Source organism: Rhinichthys klamathensis, unplaced genomic scaffold, assembly GCF_029890125.1.
Source record: "Rhinichthys klamathensis goyatoka isolate OS25496 unplaced genomic scaffold, OSU_Roscu_1.1 h1tg000040l_1, whole genome shotgun sequence".
NCBI lineage: Eukaryota > Metazoa > Chordata > Actinopteri > Cypriniformes > Leuciscidae > Rhinichthys > Rhinichthys klamathensis.
In genome coordinates this window covers 10,529,507-10,548,330 of record NW_026606587.1, presented here as the reverse complement: position 1 = coordinate 10,548,330, position 18,824 = coordinate 10,529,507, and the positions used below count along the sequence as shown (strand labels likewise).

The 18,824-nt window shown below is 36.5% G+C and overlaps 1 protein-coding gene across 1 annotated transcript; it reads right to left on the bottom strand.

Moving 5' to 3' along the window:
- Positions 1 to 10,613: 10,613 nt before the first annotated feature.
- Positions 10,614 to 18,805, bottom strand: nfu1 (NFU1 iron-sulfur cluster scaffold homolog (S. cerevisiae)). The gene is made up of 8 exons (XM_056246837.1): positions 18,718 to 18,805; positions 17,830 to 17,927; positions 17,610 to 17,745; positions 15,689 to 15,755; positions 15,501 to 15,618; positions 15,347 to 15,410; positions 11,756 to 11,930; positions 10,614 to 11,046 (listed from the first exon to the last, which is right to left on the bottom strand). The coding sequence occupies exons 1-8, from the start codon at positions 18,774 to 18,776 to the stop codon at positions 11,005 to 11,007; spliced, it is 759 nt and encodes a 252-aa protein (XP_056102812.1). The 5' UTR covers positions 18,777 to 18,805; the 3' UTR covers positions 10,614 to 11,004.
- Positions 18,806 to 18,824: the final 19 nt, after the last annotated feature.

Below are 18,824 nucleotides of genomic sequence, written 5' to 3'. Positions count from 1 at the left end.
CATAAACTGTTTATTATTTGTTTTTCATTTTTGCTACAAATCAGTGCACAGACAATTTGTAGGCTATCATTTTTAATAACAAATTCAGTGTCGCGCGAGAACTCCTGTCTCACGCACGCGTGATCTTCCGTTATTTCCTATCACTTCTCGCGTTTGTTTGGTTGTGAAACGTAGTTTGCGGACCAGGCAGAAGTTGTCGGCGATTCTTTCCTTTGTAAAGTCATACAGTGTGAAACCTCCTGTCGCCGATCCATCGTGCACTGTGAACACAGCAGCAACTGAACGTTACCCCAGATAGTCATGCAGTGTGAAAACAACTGTGACCCGATTATTTTGAAAATCGTGCAGTCTGAACTCGGCATTACGGTCGGTAATGAATATGATTAGCCTTTTGCTTGACGTTATCAAACAGCTAATAATGTTCAAACCATGTTCCTGTTCGCCATCTCAGTCAGACAGCTGCTTTCTAAAAATCAGCATCCTTAGAAACACTTTGAACAATAAAATAAAATAAAAACTTTAAAAAATCGCATTAAAAAAATAGAAACAATATCATCAAAATAAATTGATATAAGTTTTCTGGACAAAAAAAAAAAAAGTATAATTTGTGTGCGAGGGAAGGATTTGTTACAGATACGGGATGAGGGTTGAATTTCATGTATAAACCACTGAAATGATTGCCTTAGAGAAGCAAGAACAAGAGAGTTTAACCCAGAATATGAGTGAGCCAAGTACATGTAAGAAGGGGCACCTGCACCTTTAACCATAGACAAAACAGACACTAATTGCAAACGATATTTACAACAGATGTGTTCTGGGTCTTGTTGAGTGGTATTGCTAGTTCATTCCAAAATGTTCAAAATCACTTAGCTAACATTACAGCTGACAAAACTCCTTACCAAGAAAGGCAATACATCAGTAATGTTGAAAGAAAGCCCAGAAGCCTTTTCATCCGGTTCCAAAATTTGTTTCTTATGTGGAACAGAAAAGAAGATATTTAAAATTAAAGCTGCTAGCAGCATTTAGCGGTGTTCAAGCATTTAAGACAGTTAAGACAGTTAAGACAGTTAAGCTCAAAAGCATCAAAAGACATTAAGGTTTATGTAGCAAGCATTTAACCACTGACATCATAGATGGAATAGACCATGTTTTAGCATGATTTGCCATGATATACAACATTTCAGTGTGATTGTTAATGATTTACTATGTTACAGTATGATTTACCATAGTTTACTATGATATACCGAGTTCTAGTATGATTCACCATGGTTTACCCTGTTCTTGCATGATTTACCACAATTGAACACATTCTAGTAGCCTATGATGTAATATGATTCTAGCATGCTTTATCATAGTTTACCTTGATTTGTCTTAGTTTACCTTGATTTACCATGTTATAGGATGATTTACCAGGATTGTAACATGCTTTACCATGATTAATCACATTGCTAGCATGATTTACCATGATACACCATGTAATAATATTATTTACTGTGATTTACCATGTTTCTATCGTGATTTACCATGATTTACCACGTTGCTAGCAATTATGTGAAGCTTCAGAACAGTAAAGTGAATTGAAAGACAAAATATGATTGTGTTATTATAGTAATTGTCACATAAGGTTATTTTTTAGTGTCTAAATATATGAATGCAAAAGCACATGTGAAAAGACTATTAATAAGTATAATGTCCAGCAGAGGGTAGTAGAAGACCACTTATTGCTATAGTACCACTTTTATTTTGAACAACTTGGTTTAATCAGTATTGTGCACTAAAGCAAACCAGTCTTTCAATGTGAATTCCATTGTGCATGCTTACACACACACACACACACACACACACACACACACACACACACACACACACACACACACACACACACACACACACACACACACACACACACACAATTTTGGGTTATGATATTGTGAAAATCTCTTTTTGTGGTCCTTAAGCATTTCAGATATTTATTTGTGATGTAAAAATATTAAACTTTCTAATAAATCATTATTTAATATTATATTATTTATTATAAATATTATTTCCAACATAATAAATATCTTTAAGCATTTGTTTGTTAGCCATTGCTGAAAACTGGTTAAAAAGATTAAAAATATCTAATGCTGTTGCTCCCTCTAGTGGACAACAGCGGTTTTACAGCCTACATAAACGGTTGAAATGAATGACGGGAAATTCGTTTTTTTTTTTTTACTTATATCTCGGGAAGGAGAAAGTGAAAAAATCTGAAACTCAGAACTTAGATAGTGTTAGAGGAGCTCTGTTGATCAAGACCATCCCGGTGTTGCTGGGTGATTGGGGGCGGGAGTAATGTCCGTTTAAATGCATATCTTTGTGGGCTTATATCTCGGGAATGCCCAGGCCAAATCGCACCAAACTCGAATCGAAGCTAGATGAGGAAGGGCCCTTTCCAACAAGGATCTAGATGGTCTGGATCAAGAGTTACAGCCGTTTCAAGTTGGGGTTCTCACAGATTAGCGATCCGCGGGGGGGGGGGCGCTCCCAAGCCCCGCGACGATAGATTTGGATCAAGATCCCCGAGAGGACCTTACCATCAAAATTTGAGCGCGCAGAGACTTTCCGTTTTCGAGTTATGAGTGTATTTGTACTTGGGGGGCGTGGCCCAATGTTTTACTTTCGTTTTGAGGCTTCCTGTGACAATTAATTATAGAGGCAAATTTTGTCTGATTTGTCTGAAATTTTTCAATGCCGTTCAGAGTGATATTACACATGTTCTTGACCTTTTTAAAAGAAGATCTGAGCATTCATTTAAGAGATCAGCATTTACAGCCAATACAGGCAATTTACCATAGGAAATGTATGGTTTTAAAGCTTTTTGATAGTTATAGCGCCAACTATGGTCCGATCTCCATGAAACTTTGCATGCTTCTTCACCATGTTATGACACATATGCTCACCAATTTTTGTGAAGTTCTGAGTTTTTATTTATGATTTATAGGCTTTTGTGTGTATTTGACACACCCCTTTTCTAAATGACTCTGTTATAGCCATACGAAAAATGCAAAGGTTCATGATTTACCACAATTGAACATATTCTAGTATGATTTAATATGATTCTAGCATGATTTACCATGTTATAGGATGATTTACCATGATATACCACATTCTAGAACAGGGTATCTGCACACTTCTTAAAGCAGCGCTCAGTAAGAATTCCGTTTTTGTCAAACAGCGACCCCTAGAGTCGCTGTGGAGCACTTGTACTGTCGTGAATAGCACTCACGCAGAGATGGCTCGCACTCACGGCCGGATCCCCTCCCCCTGTTCACCGGTACCTGTTCAGTGGGATGGACGCTGTAACGAGTGGAAATAAGGTATGGCCCCTTTAAGAGCTGCGCGCGCCCAACACCACATGTATACGGCGCCGGGTTATTTCTGTTTGATGCTCATTTTATCAGAATTTTATCAGATCTGTTTTTTTGCCGTAAAGCAATTTGTTACCTCGCGAGACCTGATATCACACGATACTTCCTAACACTCAGGCCGGCGGCTCGCCGGCCCAAAGTTGCAAGGGTGGTTTTGCGGCTCACAGGCACCAGGGGGGTGCGAGACGACCACCATTCAACACGAAATCAGTAATATAAACATTACAATGACTCCAAAGCTGTTCGGTTAAGGTAAAAAAGTTACTTAGTTCACCTTTAAAGTTAAATTTAAGGCTTTTTAAGACCTTTTTAAGACCTGAAGAAATCAAAATTAATACCTTACATTAGGGGTGCGCAATATTTTAAAAAAAATGTCTCAATATTTTCAAAGTTTTGTTGATGATAATTAGATGATATTTTACTGATTGTGTTTGTGTACTGGTACCATGGCTGGTTTAGGCCTGTTGTTGACAGCTGACTCACGAAGATATTCATATTTTTCATATTCTATGCAGTGGTCAGTTCACAGCAGTGAAAGGAATTAACATTTTTTTATTAAAGGGCAATATTTGCAACCTTAAATTGAGTTCCAGGGGCATTTTCAGCCATATATGGACTTTCTATTTTTTTTTTTACTTAGAGGTATGCATCACCTTTTATGTCAAATTCTAACATTCAAATTAAATTATATTAGAATAATAACACAATACCACTGTTACCAGTTATATTAAATCATTAAATCAAAATCCATCTTTGCAGTGCAGAGGAGACACAGAAGCAGCATCAGAACTGGCATTAATATATTTATACTCCATTTACAATTGCATAAATAAAGCTATGATATATTCAATTCTTTCAATTATTAATTCAATATTTAAATATGAACTGATTTCTAATTGTAACATTTTAATTACAGGGTACTTTAAATGTGAAACTAAACCCGCCAGTAGGTGGCGGCAAGTCACTGTCTCAGGGAGTCATTCATACAAACGATTTGTTCAAACGGCTGATTCATTCAGGAACTGCAAGTGATTGTTCATTGAATCGTTAAAATGATTCGTTCAAAACGCGGATTTCAGTCAAGAAATCATCGCTGTCTTTTGCATTGAGTCTCTGCTACGGTTTCATTTTGAAATTCTCGTCAGCGAAATAAAGGGAAAACAAACAATATTGACAATATTGTTTATAAAATGTAACAATGTTAATTTAACTGTTATAAAATAAATATCATATTTGCTATTGTGCACGGGAAAACAGCCCTCTTGCTGATGTAATATTGATAACAACATATGATATATAAAATACAAAAACTTTATACGTCTATTAGGGAACATACCTATAACTGCACTGACACATCACGCAGTGAAAGCAAGCATGAGAGACAAATGCGATGTCAGCTCGCAGTGCGCCCTCGTACATAGTTAACGTTAAAGTAAAACAATGATTACAATATCATAATAGACAATACACATCGCACACCACTACGCACATAAAGAATGAACTTACAATTGAACTGAAATTAACCAGCTTTCTTCTCCTCTCCTGCTGTTTCGCGTGCAGGAGACAGACATAATGCTGGCGCGAATGTGACGCGAAATGTCACGTAAACGAGCAAATCCACAAAGAACGAATAGTAAATAAAAAAGTACGCTAATTAGATAGTTTTAATTTGGAAAACATTTAGATATGTCTAACTCAAATTGCCATTGAAAATTTAAGACCTTTCATAAGTCAAAATAAGACTTTTTAAGACTTTTTAAGGCCATAAATTTTTAAAATCTAATTTAAGACTTTAAGACTTTTTAAGGACCCGCGGATACCCTGTATGATTTACCGCAGGATTATAGCATGATTTGCCATGATACACCATGTAATACTATTGTTTACAATGATTTACCATGTTTCTTCTTCAGAACCGGTGCCCAGTTAACCAATTCCCTGGAACCGTTAGTATGCCTGCTTAACGATTCCGCTTATCGGTTCCGCTCGTTGCAAATGTGTCATGACGTCACACACGAGCTGCGTTATTTTGATTCAGAACGCATCAAACATAACATCGAGGCAGAATCGCTCGTTTGGTTATATTTCACGCGAAAAGACGACAATATATGAGGTGCCGTCTAGGGCTTAAATCAAACTTCATTCACGCACACAAATATGAAACACTTGCATATACACGTATACTAAGTAGTCAAACATACATGTATACTGCTGAATGCTCAAACAAATACATATGAAATGCACAACGACACACCTAAAGTCGCTCACGCATAGGCTACATGCAAACTCTACACACACGAGATGCGCAAAACTCTCCAGGCACATACTCATTTGAGACGCGCGCGCGCACACACAACTTAAACTGGAATGTCACTGTTTCTGTCACTGCGACTTCACGAACGGGTGAACACGCGCACACACACACACATCACTTTTGAAGTAAAATTGAGGATGCAGTGCATGTAGATGCATCGAGATATCAAATTGAACTGAATCGATAACATGATAATCGTAATCGAACCGAACCGTGAGACCATTGTAGGTTCACACCCCTAATAATCTGTGCTGTGTCAGCGAGTTAATAATAATTAACAAACAAAATAAGTTATAAGTTCAATAAGTTAATACAAACAAACAAATTTGTACTTATTCCCTCACCCAATGAGAATCGATAAGAGAATCGACAAGGAATCGAATCGATAAGCAATATCGATAATGGAATCGGAATTGTTAAATTCTTATCAATTCCCATCCCTAATCAAGTGTGTCAAAATGAAAGTGAGCCAATAAGTGGTCTTCTACTGCCCTCTGCTGGTCACACAAGAGCTTTTCCATTCATATGTAGACATATGCTTACACACACACACACGGGATATGTTATTGTGAAAATCTCTTTTAATGGTGTATAAGCATGCATTTAACATATTTCTTTGTGATGTAATAATATAAAACTATATTAAAACTAATAAAAAAATAGCTTTAAGCGTTTGTTTGTTAGCCAATGCTGAAAGCTGATAAGAAAGATTAAAAATGTCGGTAACACTTTACAATAAGGTTCATTTATTAAACAGTAGTTAATGTATTAATTAACATGAACCATGAGCAATACATTTGTTACTGTTTTTGTTCATCTTTGTTAACATTAGTTAATACAAATCCAGCTGTTCATTGTTAGTTCATGTTAGTTCACAGTGCATTAACTAATGTTAACAAGATTTTAATAAAGTATTTGTAAATGTTGAAATTAACATTAACAAAGATTAACAAATGCTGAAGGAGTATTGTTCATTCTTAGTTAATGTTAACTACATTAGTTAACATTAACTAAGAATTCGTCGCGGGGGGCGTTCCCGAGCCCCGCGACGATAGATTTGGATCAAGAACCCCGAGAGAACCTTACCTAGCGTGCAGAGACTTTCTGTTTTCGAGTTATGAGTGAATTTGTCCTTGGGGGGCGTGGCCCAACGTTATACTTTCGTATTTTAGCCTTCCTGTGACACAATTGTAAATAGTAATAAATAAAATAAATAAATGCAGTCCATAATACTCCAATAGATGAATTTGGACAAAATGTGATTGTAAATGTTAAAATAATGATTTAATAAAGTCTACATTTCAATTATATATAACAATATTAGGGAGTAGTATGATGAAATGACAGCAGGGGGCAGTAAAATACCACTTATTGGCTGTTATAGCCATCCAAAATGTTACAGCCATCCAATTTACACTATTATAGCCATTCAAATGAAGAAGTTCAACCTTTTCTGATAATTATTGATGTAGAGAGTCCAGAGAATTGTACTGCACTGGTTTTAAACATTAAGATTTTATGATCATAGATGGAAAAGGCCATTTACAACCAATACAGGCAATTTACCATAGGAAATGCATGGTTTTAAAGCTTTTCAACAGTTATAGCGCCACCTATTGTCCGATCTCCATGAAACTTTGCATGCTTCTTCACCATGGTATGACACATATGCTCATCATTTTTTGTCAAGTTCTAAGTTTTTTTTTATGATTTATAGGCTTTTGTGTGTATTTGACACGCCCTTTTCTAAATGACCCTGTTATAGCCATACGAAAAATGCAAAATTTCAACTTTTTTTCAATGATTATTGATCTAGAGAGTCCAGAGAATTGCCCTAGACTGGTCTGGTTCTGATCGGGCGAAAATCCAGGGACTAGTTCGCAAAAGTAGGTTTTTAACATATTCGTGAATATTTAATGAACGATTTGATTGACAGCAATGGTTCTAGAGGCAAAGTTGTTCAGCCTGAGGAGATCTATCAAATGATATGCATATTTTGGGGATGTGTGCAACACCACGTGATTACAGAGCCATAAAACTTGTTAGCGCCAACTAGTGGCCAATTTCTTTCAAAACTCTTACAGACCTCTTGGGCCATGAGTCAAACATGCCCATCGAGTTTCGTTCCGATTGGCCTCCGTTAACCTTGTCTAATAGGTGCTCAAATTCATTGGCCGATGGCGGCCATGTTTTTTGAGTTATGCCAATTTCCTCATACACATTCATGGCACCTTGGACCAAGACACTGCATACCAATTTTCAAGTCAATCTGACTAACGGTCAGGTGGTCATAGCCCTTTATATGTTGATTTAATGTTATAGCGCCACCTAGTGTTAGATCGACGCGGTTTTTTTACTGTGACCTCAGACTGTCCTCATACACATGTCTCTTGAGATTGGTGAAGATATCTCATTTACTTCTCGAGTTATAGCCATATTAGTAAAATAGGCTCCTCCCACAACGATCATTTTACTCCCCCTAGCAACCGTGAATCGAAAATTCAACGTTTTTTCAATGATTATTGATATTCAGACTCCAGAGAACATGTATGCATTTGTCTGGTTTTGATCGGGCGAAAAACCAGGGACTAGTTCGCAAAAGTAGGTTTTTGACAAAATTCAAAATGGCGGAAAAATTTGCATACCGGAAATGAAATCGGAGATATACGTTTTGTTCTTCAGGCCTCCAGCTTTCCAATGATATAAGACACTTGAGTCTACGACATACGGTTTAGGAGTTATGAGCAGTTTCGCGCAATTGATTGCTGTAGCGCCACCTATAGGCCAATCGGGGTCATACTTTCTGAGGCTCTCCTCGATTTTTGTACTACCATCTGACAAAGTTTCAGAGCTCCAGCACTTACGGTTTGTTCTGCACGATGCGTTTTACGGCAGAAGAATAATAATAATAATAATAATAATAATAATAATAAAAATCAGTACAAATACAATAGGTTTTCAGCACTTCGTGCTTGAACACCTAAAAAAAGAAAAAAAAGAAATGCAAGTCGATACACCTCTGCGCGTTCACTCTTTCTTCTTTCCAACGGCGAATTGACACACACCTCTTCACGGTGCTTGTTTAAAGGCACGGACTGGAGCCAGCGTTTTCAATTCATTACTAGCGTGAAGCTCAACTTCCAAAATTCAGCTTTGCATTACAGGAAGTACAATTTATTATAAATTACAAGCTATTGAACGTTTCCCCTGTTTTAGGGCATGCACAACCAGATAACGATAGCACATATTGGCATGTAGTGAGGCAAGTTGCCATTAAACAGCCGTTTAAACAGTAAAACAAAAATCAAACACAATTTATGAAACATCAAAAATGTAACAAACAAAAAAAAATCGAACATTTTTGAATGAAGAAATTTGGATAAATTAATAGCATTAATTATATATAGCCTACATACATATATACAAATAAAAAATACTCTGGTCCTGAGAATAGTTTTTCCTTTTCATTAAAATCTACTTTCATTAGATAGTTGACTCTTGTCTGAATGTAGGCCGGTGCCAGTGTGGTTTTATTGTGTTCACAGTACAGCCATACCAAACATAGGATAACGTTGTAATTTTATTTTAGAGGACAGAATTGACAAACATTATTTGAATGTCTGAGGGGTTTGAAACCACCATACAAAACATGAGATTAAACTCAAATCCTGATTATAGACCTTTCCCTTATGGCTTATGGCGTGATTTATTTCACGCTTATGGGTGCAATCGGTGCAATGCAAGGATACAAATGTCAATAATCCCGATGCTGATTGGACTCTCACTCAGTTTTTGAATGACCAGATGATTATTTCATCTGTTTGTGTAGTTCTCTAGCGCCCCCTGCAGGCGAGGACTGCAATAACACATACCTGTCCTAATATATTCATCTACTTCTGGTCATCTCAGTTCATAATCCAAATATATAATTGGACCTGTAGTATTATATAAAATTGGACACTCTAGCAATTATTGCAGTGAAGTTTTATAATAAATATTTGTATAATTTTTTTATTTAGGTTTCGATACAATGACTTTTTTCACAATGTCAAATCTACTCTTTTTCAGGCAAATGAAAACAAACAAAAAGGACAACAAATAAGGAAATAAATAAAAATCGATTATACTAGACTATCATGTTTCATAGTTATAGGCCTCAAAAAAAAAATTGGGGTTCAAAAAAAGTTAGAACGCCTGTGTACTACAAGATAATGTCTATTTTCTTTTTTTCTACATACATATTTTAACATACAATTATGCTACAAATACAAAACAGTTCCTAAATAATACAAATATCAAGTACACCCACATTTCTGTTCAAGCATTCTTTTAATAAGCAAATTCGATACTGTCTCTTGACATATCAGAATGTTGCTATGCAACAAAAATAACAATCCCCATATGGGAGCAGCAGTGATGTGCTTTCCACATTATAGTGACTGGAACACTGTTGACCAATCAGAAGTCAAAACCAGAACTTGGCTTAACATTTATTTATCATTCATATTTCCTGTTTTAGATTTCTTTTCTTTTTTTTATTAAATATTCACAAATTTGATCCTCTATAACAGGGTAGCCACAGACCAAATAGTGTCTACATGTAAATGTGTATATTAACATTTTTGAAGGGTGATTTTTATAGACCGTAATAAAAATGCCTTTAAAAATGTAGGTTTTTTTTATATTAACATAATTTACACTTATATTTATCAGATGATTTTATCTGAATGACAAACAAGCAAGTCATCTTTAATCGTGGTTCAACACCACTGACAAAAGAGCACTACAGCTAATGGTGAATGAAATGTATTTCTTATTTTTTCATTTATAGTGTATTATTCTATGAAACTGAATCTCTATTAAATAACTAATGAAACCATGATAAAATCCATATAGAATCCATTTAGCATGAAACCAGTAGATTTCTTATAAAAATATCTACACGTGTATTAAATTGCATGTAATTTATTCACATATACACAAAATTCGGATTTTTATTTTAACCAGTGCATTGAGAGACGATCTATAAAATATTATGGGCGACCAACCCAACCCAAAACCTGTAACGGCACCGTCCAAACACTGTCCAAACATGTAGGGTAAAAACACTGCACACCTTAATATGCCTCTAGCTAATATATGCGTTTACAGAGTGTGAGGACACACAGATTTGTCCTTACAGCGATGTAACTGTCTCTAGTAAACTCAAAGCTCCTTCTACATGATTGGACACTGAAGGGAAAGGGGGGTGCTGGGTAATTGATTATGGAGATAGGAATGCCATCAGATGGCACCCTTTTCAACATCCACATCCTCTTCTTTCACCTATAAGATTAAAGGGACAGCAGATTAGCTGAGAAACATTAACATATTCCCTAACTTGGTGTGAAGGAATTCATAGGGCGCATCTTTTTGTTTTAAAGTGCCCCTATTATGCTTTTTCAGATATAACCTTTCATGCATGCGGTGTGTTACAATAGCTGTTTGTGAATGTAAAAGTTCTGCAAAGTGCACGATAAATGGAGTTATTGCCTCCCAAAAGAAAGAATCGATTCTGAACTGCCTGAAACGAGTTGTCAGTAATTCCAGTCTCACTTCCTGCGTGAACCTACGTAGGTTTGTAACAAATTTGCATAATGGTCTTCATTGGCTGCCTGTGAACAACGACACCATTGTTATGGTTTGTATTACTCTGCATACAAGCGCTGAGAAAGATCTGGAGCTGAAATTCAGATATGGTAATGGCTGTTACGTTTCCGACATGTGCTGTAAATGGTAGACCAATCACAACAGACTGGGCCATCTGACCAATCAGAGCAGAGCAACTCTCTGAAAGAAGGGGTTAAGAGAGACTGAATCCTTCATCAAACCATTTCAGACACTGTGAGAAAGGAGCTGATGCTGCAGTGTATATTATGAGAAAGTGAAAGTGTTTTTTTTACCTTTGATGCATGTAAACCTATAGGAGACCTCCAAAATAGCATAATAGGGGCACTTTAAGAACATGTGTTGAGAATAGTCCTTAACTGCTCACCTGCTCAACTCCTTCCACCTCGGGGACATAGAACTGCAGCATGTTCTGGATGCCACTCTTCAGCGTGACGATGGAGCTGGGACAGCTAGTGCAGGAACCCTGCAGCTTCAGCTTCACAATACCGTCCTCAAAACCATGATACAACACGTCACCGCCGTCCTCCTGCACTGTGGGCCTGAGGAAGGACATGCAGACAGAGGAAAGAAAGTTGCTGAATTAAGAACAACATTATTAGTCTTACGACTTCTGTGTAATCAAAGAAGTGTTGATTACAACATTCCATTTAGTTTATTCCTGTTGAGTCCAAATGTACTATTTAGAATGAAACGGTTCAGAATAATTACACTGACGTTCAAAAGTGAGGGGTTTGTATGATTTCTTGGTCACACTTTAGATTAAGGTCCAATTCTCAATATTAACTAACTATTAACTACAACTTTTGCATCAATAAACTCATAATTACTGTTTATTAATAGTTAGTAAGGTAGGTAGTTGTTAAGTTTAGGTATTGGGTAGGATTAGGAATGTAGAATATGGTTATGCAGATTAAGGCATTAATATGTGCTTTAGAAGTACTAATAAACAGCATATATCCTAGTAATATGCATGCTAATAAGCAACTAGTTAAAGGTGCACTATGCAGGAATTCCGTTTTTGTCAAACAGCGACCCCTAGAGTCGCTGTGGAGTACTTGTACTGCCGTGAATAGCACTCACGCGTAGATGGCTCTGCACTCACGGCCGGATCCCCTCCCCCTGTACACCGGTACCTGTTCAGTAGGATGGACGCTGTAACGAGTAGAAATAAGGTATGGCCCCTTTAAGAGCTGCACGCGCCCTGTTTAACTGTCGGCAGTCTATATTGTATGTGCGCCTCGAACACCACATGTATACGGCGCCAGGTTATTTCTGTTTGATGCTTATTTTATCAGAATTTTATCAGATCTTTTTTGCTGTAAAGCAATTCGTAACATCGCGAGACCTGATATCACACGACACTTCCCGCCGGCTCAAAGTTGCAAGTGTGTTTTTTCCGCTCACATGCGATAGGGGGGTGCGAAACGACCACCATTCAACCCGAAAAGAGTAATATAACCATTCCAATGACTCCGAAGCTGTTCGGTTGAGGTAAAAAACCTGCATAGTTCACCTTTAATAGTGAGATTGGACCCTAAACTAAAGTGTTAATGATTTTTTAGTGTTTTTGAAAGTCTTTTATGCTCACCAATAGCCTGGGAAAACCCAGACAACTTCCGGCAAATTTAAATTTGCTCTGCAAGTTAGTCTGGCGAAGAGCTCATTCATGCCCATTTCCAATCCGTCGAAATCGAGGCACCAATCAGAAACGTTGGGGCGGGCTTTACACGATGACGACAGCGCTGGGATTTTGAAGCAGATTTTGTAGCCTACATTACAAAGATGGATGCCGCCGTCGAACATCACTCGTTCGAATCAGCTATCGCGTCTGTTTTAAGCGATTTGAACGTTTCCTTTTTGTTAAAAACCGAGCAAAGAACAACACTCGGAGATGTTTCTCCGCCGCTCTGCATACGTCATCTCCTTCATCGCTCTGATTGGGTTTAGGTCTATCCGTGACGTCCGTTGGTGACGCCCCTCTGGAAATGATTTGTCTATGACGCTTTTCCAGACCATAACTCAGTTACAACTGAGAATGGTCTGGTTTTAACCAGGCTAGCTCACCAAAGCTGCATTTATAAAATATAAAGTAAAAAAAAAGACTTGTGAAATATGAGTACAATTTAAAATGTTAAACAATATAGCATGTTAAAATTGAAAACTCTTTTTGGAAATAAATGTTGTGATGTTATTTCCAACAAGAGGCGCATCAATTTATGGTCAAGATCTTGTATTGTCAATGCAAGAGTCCAGCTCTCTGAAAAGTCTCCTCCAGCACATCCCAACGACTTTCAGTGAATTCAAGATCTGGACTCAGAGGAGCCGATTCATGTGTAAAAATTATTCTCCATGATCATCCCAATCATTCTTTCACAATCTGAGCCTGATGAGTTTTGACATTGTCATCCTGGAATATGGCCATGATGTGTCTTCCTACGCGGATGTTGAAGAATTGAAAAGCTACACACTCCATCAATTAGGATTAGAAGAACTTAACCAAACATATAACATGCTAGAAACATAATAATCACTGCAATAATGATCCAATCATAGACTCGTAAGCATTTGCCTATTTAAATCCAAATAGTGTCTTTTTTTTCTTCTTTTTTTTGGCCTGGCAGTGTATTTTAGCTGAATATTGCTGCCATATAGACATAACTTTGACACACTCATCTCTGGCTGATGACTGAATACTTTCTAAATTGTAACACTGAAAAAAGCATTTTCTGTAAAGCTGCTTTGAAACAATATGTATTGTGAATAGCGCTATAAAAATAAACTTGAACTGAATTGAATTTGAAGGCTGCATTGAATATAATACCAAAAGTTAGGGGTGTAACGATACACAAACCTGACGGTTCGGTTCGTCCCACGGTTTTGAGGTCTCGGTTCGGTTCGGTTCATTTCGGTGGGGTGGGGGGGTTTAGAAAGCTAAAATTGCTTTTATTTTTTATTAAACAGTGCTTTAATGAACAAATTGTGTCCTTGTCTTTAAATTAATTCAATTACAAGTAAACGTTTCTCAAGGATAACAAAATTATCTGCTAATGCTGTAAACTACAGCCCTTACTTGCACATTACTATAACATTAAAGCTTAACAACAGAGCCTAGACGTTTAGCCTAAATGATATAATAATAATCAACACTCAAATAACAAATTGTATGAAAACATGTAAACTGCACATAAGGCAATTTTTGCATTAACATGTTTTTACTCTAATTTGTTATTGTTATATAATAATTTACACAGTTGCTGTTAATTTCATGACAACTATTTTAAACATACATTAAATAATCAAGATATCATAAACAGGTTAAGTAAAATATAATATATAGGCTAATATATAGCATTTATTTAGTGAAAGTGTTAGCAAACCAGCAAGCTGTGGACACTGCATGACTTGCCTGAGGTAAATATAAAGCTATGTGAAAAACTAAGCGTTTTATTGACGTATTTCCGCTGTTGAAACACTGATTGAGTGTTTACACGAGTTATGATGCCTTTCATAAGTATACTGTATCTTTCAACATACCTTCGAGTGTCCATTCATGTTTATTCTGTAACTGAGGAAGAGATGACCGCGCTGCCGCATGCATACAGTGATATCTGTCACGCCACATCTAAGAGCGCCAAAACGGCATTTATTGTTTGCATTTCGTGATCAAATAGACATAATTTGAAAGATTACACCTTGCTTATTATCAAAAGTAACAAAACACTGAGCTTATTGCGATTATATGTGGTTAATGGTGGTTAGGCAACAGCCCTGTATTCGTTGTGTACACATAACACATGAGGTGCAATGAGCCGGGGCTGGGCGGGGCAGCAGGGGGCGGGGCGTGTTCGGTTCGCCATGAGAGTATCGCGATACGTATCGTGGGTGGTGTATCGCGGTTTTTCGGTTCGGTTCAAATATCGTTACACCCCTAAAGTACAGAAATTTACTGTAGTACCTTATGCGTGTGTCCAGTAATTCTTTAATCATGGCCACCACCTCGTCATCATCCTCCGAAGGAGCTGCAGGAGTACGACATGTACAACATGTGTAAAGATCTTGAATTTAGTGATGATGTCAAGAGAACAAGCATGAGGAGAAAAGAAGAGAACCTGTGTCGGCACGTGGAGCATCTTCTTCGTTGACAACAGGAAGTCCAGAGGTGAAGAAGTCCATAATGGTAGCGAAGACGTCTGGTTTGAGCACCTTCCACTGCGTTTCGCCATCAGCCTGAATGAAAAAAGACATTTAATGCCTAAAAGTTCAATTAAAATAGTGTTTAACAGGGCTGGTAGTTTACCTTAGTAATGGTTATGAAGTCAGGGCCGAAGAAGACACTCTTGACTCCTTCAATTCTGAACAACTGTCTGAGGAATGAAAGATTTGTAAGCATTTTTTTGGAAGACCACACATAAAATAAAGCCAACAGCCTGACACTCAAATAGGCGTCCTGAGAAATCAGTTATCAATCATTAGTTGTGTTTGCAAACTAAAAAGTCAAGCATCAATCTTACTATTGTTCATGTGTCATTCTCAATATAATTATATCATATGATAATTATATTTATTATAACTTTTTTTTTCAGAAGCATCATATTTTCTCCATTAAGGAAAAGCACATTATAATCTCACACAAATATTTGATGCACCCTGTGTTTCTGGGTCACTGTGATTTTGCCAAGTAAGACATGTTTCTGGATCAACTTATTTTGTTGATCCTAAAACAGCATTCCTGTCTGAATATTTAGTCCCAACCCTATTCCTAACCCTAACCCTACTAACCATAAACCTAACCCTCTTACCCCTAAAATCAGAGGGAAATGATAGGTGAACAGCACTGATGTAGAAGCACCTAACCCTGATTGTAAGTCTCAACTTCTAAACTTAAACTGTAAACTGAATTAATTCTGATTGGTTGATTGGAATGTTGTTCCAGAATCAGCAAAGATCCAGGAACAGAAATTACGTACTTCTATGTTTCTGTTTGCTTGAAATAGCCTTGATGTCCCATACATTACAGTTTTTGTAGTGTTTGTTTTTTAATTGAGTGAGTTTAGTATTCAAAACAATTTATTTATTTCTCAAATCTAAATACTTCAGAAAATGTAGATATTTTTTATATTTTAAACTAGATTTTGAGTTTAAAGTCAGCATGAAAGTTGCGTTCTTCTTTTCTTAATCTTTTCTTTTCATAATCAACCACAACTTTAAATTTAATTGATCTAAATCTAAATTAAATGTATCTAAATTTAAATCAAAATTTAAAAAAAGCTAAAATGATCACAACACCATGCAACCAGCATCATATTATGTTATTTTTATATCTGCTGGGCATTTTTGAACATTATTATAAGTGTCCTTTCTTTTTTTTTCTCTTTAAAAATCTGCAATAGCTTATTGTGAAGGGTACATATTAATTGATGGGTACATTGCTATGGTTTATAAAAAAATTTTTTAATTCAACTATATTTTTTTCAATTTGAGGTTAAGAATAATTTGAGGTTAAGATCAGGAAAAGAATATATGTGTTTGGCCAGACAAGGCGTTTCAAAAGTCAATTAATGGTCAATTTGTGAACTGTTACCTGCCAACTAAGTTACTCTGCAGAGCCAATAAGACCAGAATAACAGAGTTGAGAATAAATTGTTTGGATTTGGGACACTAAACCACAACATACAATATCCTAGCATCATGGCACAAACTTTTGAACTAATTGTATAAAATAGGCCCATATGATTTACTTTATTCCTATGAAAATTAATAATATTTGCATAATTAATTATTTATAATATAATATAATAAAAACAGTGTTTTTTTATATTCTATATTCTTTACTCTCTGTCTACCAAACTGGAAAAGGAGACACATAGAAATTCTCAAAGTGCTTGAATTTCCCAAATTTGGATGGCAAATGTGACTGAAATTTAATTTGCACAATTATTGCGGTTATCTAAAACAATGGCAATTAGAACGAATAACCACGATCAGGTGATTAATCAATAATCATGACAGGCGTACCGCTGACATACTCTTTAGAAAATGATTTTTTTTTTTTTACGTGATTTTGCAATGCCATAACTGGTGAAATCACTTATATTGACTTTAGCTTGTTTACTATTAAATAATAACTTATCCTATAGATTACTATGAATCGTGATTGATAGTAAATAGCATAAGCAATTAGCACAGTCTCCAGAAAATAAAATACAGTGAAAAACCACCTTGCCAAGGGTGAACAATAAGCCTCTCTGGGTCCAGCGAAATCCATAGTCCCTGATTCCATCACCATGCGACCAGGGAGAAACTTCAGGCTGTTTGGGTTTGGAGTGTCTTGGGTCTGAATAAACATGTTTCTGACTGATGAGATGAAAGAAGCGTTATGATCCATGTCAACCAAACACTTTATCACAACGTGCAAACCTGAATATTGGTAATACTTACTAAACATAGTGGTTGTTTGCTGTGGAATCTGCCTTCTGCCCACTTTGTGAAGAGAGGGTCTGTAGAGCCCTGCTCCATGGTAACTGCACACATGATGCCTTTGAGCACAGCAAATCATCGAATTATTGATTTTTACATTTTCCTGATAAGTCTATTAACTTTTCAGATTTTTGGAGCCAAGGTGTACCGACTTTTCCCCCTTTTTTTTTACATTTTCCTGATATGCCTTACTAAAATCAACAATAACATATAAAGTTCCCTCTCAAAAATTATTATTGTAATATTATAATAGCATAACACTATTATATAATATTAGTATTGTGTGATACCATATTAATATAATATAATATATTATTGTTGTTTGGTTTTGTTGTTAATGGTAGACAGTTTATGACCAATTACTACAGTTATTGTTAGTAGAATAAAACTATGGTAACTTGCATGAGAGCAAGGTTCTACGTTTGAAGAAGATATCGTTATTTCGGCGTTTTTTATGGTTTCAGCAATTGCTGTGGTAAAAATATATTTTGATGGCGGTTATGGTCACCGTGGTAACTTAATTGTGACGAGAGCATTGAAGTAACTAGCTTTTGCACTAACTATGCCATAAGTTAGTATCGAAAAGTACAAATATATATATAACCAAAAGTGAATAACAGTGGTGGTAACAATGTGTTAACTTATGAAAATTCATGACATTATTACTCCAATAAGTACCCTGCATCTGCGTCACTCAAGTCAGACCTTGTCAGTGACACTGAAAAATATTATGAAACTCTAAACCACTCAAACGCTTCGCCCGACTCTAAGCAATCTGAAAGACATCACTTATAACTCCTCACTGACATAGGAACGTATAGTAAAAAGCGTAGTACAGTAACGACTCACGATCTCGTTAAAAGAACAGCTAAATTCCTTCCAATCCCGAATCTCCTGTAAGCGGCCATGCTCGTGAGGGGCGGGCACGTAATCTCTGTTACGTCACTTCCTGGATT

Bases quoted from the DNA above. Each gene is read 5' to 3' on its own strand.
- nfu1 (XM_056246837.1), bottom strand. From the start codon at position 18,776: ATGGCCGCTTACAGGAGATTCGGGATTGGAAGGAATTTAGCTGTTCTT. The intron at 17,928-18,717 runs GTGAGTCGTTAC...CTGTGCTCAAAG, and splicing joins GCTGTTCTTTTAACGAGATC to GCATCATGTGTGCAGTTACC. The intron at 15,411-15,500 runs GTTCTCTTCTTT...GTACTCCTGCAG, and splicing joins TGCTCCACGTGCCGACACAG to CTCCTTCGGAGGATGATGAC.